The sequence below is a fragment of the Geospiza fortis genome, unplaced genomic scaffold (genome assembly GCF_000277835.1).
Source record: "Geospiza fortis unplaced genomic scaffold, GeoFor_1.0 scaffold261, whole genome shotgun sequence".
In the NCBI taxonomy this organism is placed as follows: Eukaryota; Metazoa; Chordata; class Aves; order Passeriformes; family Thraupidae; genus Geospiza; species Geospiza fortis.
Window position 1 is genome coordinate 437443 of NW_005054578.1, and position 4584 is coordinate 442026.

The 4584-nt window shown below is 61.3% G+C and overlaps 1 protein-coding gene across 1 annotated transcript in view; it reads right to left on the reverse strand.

Annotated features, from left to right (window-relative positions):
- USP36 (ubiquitin specific peptidase 36) overlaps positions 1-4578 on the reverse strand; it is an 8996-nt gene extending 4418 nt beyond the window's left edge. Inside the window, exons 1-10 of the mRNA XM_031064277.1 lie at positions 4412-4578; positions 3564-3674; positions 3196-3298; positions 2554-2621; positions 2094-2164; positions 1751-1833; positions 1327-1447; positions 915-1055; positions 481-581; positions 126-264 (exon numbers count right to left, since the gene is read on the reverse strand). Of these exons, the coding sequence (XP_030920137.1) occupies positions 126-264; positions 481-581; positions 915-1055; positions 1327-1447; positions 1751-1833; positions 2094-2164; positions 2554-2621; positions 3196-3298; positions 3564-3674; positions 4412-4553 (1080 nt within the window). The 5' untranslated portion in view covers positions 4554-4578. The remainder of the gene's footprint in view (positions 1-125; positions 265-480; positions 582-914; positions 1056-1326; positions 1448-1750; positions 1834-2093; positions 2165-2553; positions 2622-3195; positions 3299-3563; positions 3675-4411) is intronic.
- Positions 4579-4584: the final 6 nt, after the last annotated feature.

Here is a 4584-nt window from a genome sequence, read left to right on the forward strand (position 1 = left end):
CCTGGGTTCGGCAGGATCAGGATCTCTCCGGCACAACACCCTCCCAATCATCCATCCCTGGCCTGGCTGCAGCCCCAGGGCCCCTGGAGCAGCAGCTCCTGGGAGCACCAACCTCCAGGACTCACCGGGCCCATGGGTGGCACACACAGGGTCCCGTTAATGGCAGGTTTCTTCATTGGTTTGGAGTCACTGGCAGTGCAGCTGGGTGGGCTGAAGGCAGCCGTGGCCACGGGCCCTGCTGAGCTCTTCCTGGGGCTGCCCAGCCTGGGGAAGGCAAAGCACATCAGCCCTGGGGACACGGGTGAGCAGCACACACGAGGAAGGGGAGCAGGAGGCTGGAGGAGGTGAGGTGCTACAGCAAACCATGGCAAGGGGCTGGACCCCTCCCTGCCACCCCTCACCCTGAGCCAGCACACACACAGGGGCCTTGGGGCTGCTTGGTGGGGCTAGGGGGCCAGGAGGCACAGGGTGCTCTCTCACCTCAGGTAGAACAGCACATAGGCCTGCTGGTTGAGAACCACCTTGATGTTGCTGGGGTGGACCTCGTGGTCGTTCATTCGATACCACTGCCCATTGCTGGCCTGTGGAAGAGAACATGGAGCTTGGTCAGGCTGTGTCTGAGGAGAATGGGGTCAGCCTCTGCCCAGGGAGCCTCCTGGCCTGCAGAGCAGCAGGAACAGCACCCATCATCACAGCTCCTCTCCCCAAAACCACAGATGGCCCAGGGACAGGCCAGGAAGCTCTGCCAGGGCAGACCTTCATGTTTCCTGCAGGGGAGCACAGTCTGTGCCCCATGTGCAGTGCTCCACACCACCCACCCTACAAGCACCCTCCTTTCTGCACCCTCAAGGGACCCACAAGCCCCTACCAGGCCCCAGCCCAGACAGGGTCCCAAGGGAGCATGCTGGGCTCACCTTCACATAGCAGAAGTAGTGCCCAGCATTGCAGCTGTAGCCAGAGTGCACCAGCACTGCATAGAGTCCATACGTGATGGGATCGCCCTTGGGCTCGGACATGTAAGGCCGGATGTCCAGGATCTCAGGGTATCCCACGTCCTGTGGAAGGAAGATGTCTCAGGAGCTGCCATGGCTTTCTTGCCAGAGCAAGAGCAGCTCTGCTGTGCTATGAGCCCCATCTCTCGAGGGAGGGGACATGCTCTCCCCAGGCAGAGGCTGTGGCAAGGAAGATACCAGGATGAACCCAACTTCCCCCACTGGGACCAGTGGGGAATGACCTCGGGACTGCACCAGGAGCACCTCCTGCCCTGCTCGGGGGCAGGACCTCAGGCCAGGACACAGCCCTGGCTGTGGATCACTGAACTCTCACCTTGGTGATTTTCCTTCCACCTGAAGAGCCGCAGCTGCCAAAGCGTTTCAGTGAAATGGTGAGAACGTTGGAGGCTCGGTGGATGGTGAAACGTTTGCTGGCTGACACTTTCTTCCTGCACCTGCCCAGGAAAGCTCAGGCTATTCCAGCTGTTCCAACATCCACATGGCTGCCTGCCCTGGCCACACATCAATGGCAAACCCGATGGGAATGGCGCTGCTGGCACCAGGCACTGCTCCAGACACCTCCCCACCATCAAAGGCCATGCCTTTGAAGACAAGGCAGCTGAGGAGCAGCAGCCTTCATCACAGGCCCTGCACCTCGTGGTTTAGCCACACAGCAGGCACAGAAGCCCTCCCACATTGTGGCAGCCTTCCCACAGCACACCCCTGGACCCCGTTATGGCCCAGCAGCCCACACTCACATGCTGCACCTGTAGGCGTTGTCCCCACCCAGCTGCTCTGGCTTCACAAACAGCTCCAAGGCCCGCACGATGTTTGCAGCTCGCTGCAAGGACAGGGTGGGGGTCAGGGCACCTGGGGCCCGCCCACAGCACAGCCCCACTCCCTGCAGAGGCGCTGGCCCCAGGAGAGAGCACACAGCACGCGGCTGCAGGCTGCCCCAGAGTCCTGGCACGGTGGCTGCAGGAGGAGCAACAGCAGGAGCTGCTTCCCTCCTGCCAGCACCTGTCTGCAGGTCAAGGAGCCTCAGAGCAGGAACATCCCCCTCAGGAGCAGAGAGCCCCATCCCCAACCCTGCAGCAGTACCTCGACCTCCAGGGTTATGTCCAGGTAAGGGTCATAGGTATCCGAGACAGTCTTGCACTCCAAGCATTTCACTGCAAAGGAAAAGCCATGGGCACACCCTGGCACACCCCAGCACGGCACACACAGCTGCAGTGTCCCCCCAGCCCAGGCCTGGGCTCTGGGATGTCAGCACTGGGACTGACAGCCCTGCAGGGAGGAGGGCTGGCACATCCACTCCGTGCTGGGGAAGCAGGGGCTGCCAGACCACTGGGAACAGCTCCTTGTGCTGAGGGCAGTGAGCTGGGGACCCACAGGTTGGGCCCCACAGGCAGCGGCTTCTCCCATTGCCACACCAGGGGTGGTGACCCACAAGTGCTGCAGGACTGACCCACTGCAACTCTGGGTAAGTTAAACACGTGAGCCGTGTTCCCAAAGGGTTTTGCTGCCCAGGCCCAGCCCAGCTGGTACTGCTGGCACTCACCACGGGACCGCAGGTAACCACCGAAGATCTGGTGAACCAGAGTTGTGGCCTGGGTCTGGCGATCCAACCTACAGAGAGACAGCAGCACAGATCCCACACTGCAGCAGCCAGCCCTGCTGGACCCCTCAGGACAGCCCCCCTGTGTTCTGGCCAGTGCCTGGGCTGTGGAGCCCCTGCCAGACTGCTCTCCCTGTGTCCCAGCTGAGGGGTGACACCAGGCTCCAACACACACCTTCCTCCTGAGGAAGCAGAAGCTCCTGGCTGGAGCTCAGAGCAGAGGCAGTGCTTCCCAGGACAAAGGGCCTGGGGGAAGCTGCCCTTCTGCAGCCACAGAGCTGGGCTGAGCTAGCAAGTATCCCTCAGCAACTGGGATGTGATCCCAGCCTGTAGCAGCCTCGAGATCTGGGGGCAGGACTGCAGCTATGCTGAGGTGGAGGAGTCAGCAGAAGGTGAACAACAGCCCAGAGCCCTGTCCCTGAGGGGCAGAGAGCTGGACCCCACACCCGAGGCCCCTGGAGTCAGAACCTCCCCACAATAAGGCTGACCTGGGGCACATGTTCACTCCACAGTCCACTCCCGTGAGTGCAGGGGACCAGCAAGGGAACAGCAAAGAGCAGTGATGGGCCACCAGGCCCCACATACTTGGTGTAGCCATTCAGGCAGGCCTTCTGCATGGCATCGATGGTGTAGCGCAGGAACTCGTGTGCATCCTCCTGCCTGCCGAAGCGCAGGTTATGGGAAATCTCTGCAAGAGAGGGAGCACTCAGCACGTGCTGCAACAGATGCCATCCCTCCCTGCCTTCCCCAGGGCAAGGGCTCTGGGGTCTGAGTCCCCTCAACCCAAACCAGACACCAGACTCATGTCACAGAGGAAGCCCCTGGCAGCCCAAGAAGTCCCCAGGCACTCCAAGGCTCCATGAGCCATCTCAGTGGAGCTGTTTGCCAAAACATGCCCCAGTCCCAACAGTTCTGCTCCCACATTAGTCATGGGGGGGGGCAGCCCTCCTTACTCTTGAGGTCTCGGATGATGGAGAGTGGCTTTATTGCATTGCCGCTGTTGGCAAAAGCCTGAATTGTGTGGTTCTGCATAGTGCACATCATGCAGAAGCTTCCGTGGGCACCTGGAGCAGGAGAGACGACACAACATTGGGGACAAACCCAGGAGAGATCGAGGCAGGACAGGGGACCTCTGGTCCAATACAGCTCAGCCACGCTCAGCTTTCCCTACGAGCTCAATGTCACAGGACATGGGGACCAGCCTGTGCCATCCCAGGTGGCACAGCCCATCACAGGAGATGGGGACCAGTCCACGCCATCCCAGCTGGGACAGCCTGTCACAGCAGCAGCCAGGGCAGCTCCCCAGATGAGACAGCATTCACGCTGAGAGAAAACAGGTCCCAGGTATGCACTGGACCAGCCCGTAGCTCGGCCCTGAGAGGCACATCCCGCTGGCAGTCCTATGGATGGGGCTGCAAGGCCAGTGCGCTCCCTGTAGTGACAGCTCACAGCAGCGTCTGCCACGCTGCTCTTCTGCACTCCCCACAGTCAGGGGCTACTCAGGACCCCCCAGCTGAGCCCCCAAGAAGCCAGCAGGCCCCACTGGGCCCATCTTAGTCCTGACTACACCCAGCAGAGACAAAGATGCCAAGCTTGGGAACACTGCTATGGCCAGGAAAAGTGAGTAGGACCTAGGAACAACCTCTTGACAGAGAAACAGGCAGAAAGGAGCAGGGCAGGGAAGGTGTGCCCTGGTATCTGCACTCTCGCACAGAGCCAGGCACAGAGGTGCTGAGCTGTGAGCAGGACAGGCAGACGCTGCTCGTCCCTCCCGGCCCCTGGAACCAGGGTCCCCACTCACAGGTGCGTCCGTGCTCCCGGGACAGCAGGTAGTTGGTGAGTGGCGGCGTGTAGGTCAGGCACTGCAGCGCCGAGTTCAGGAAGCAGGTGTTCCCCAGGTTACTCAGCCCGGCGCCCACCCGGTGAACCCGCTCCCACTTCATGGAGAGGCTCTGGGCTGGGAAGAGCACCTTC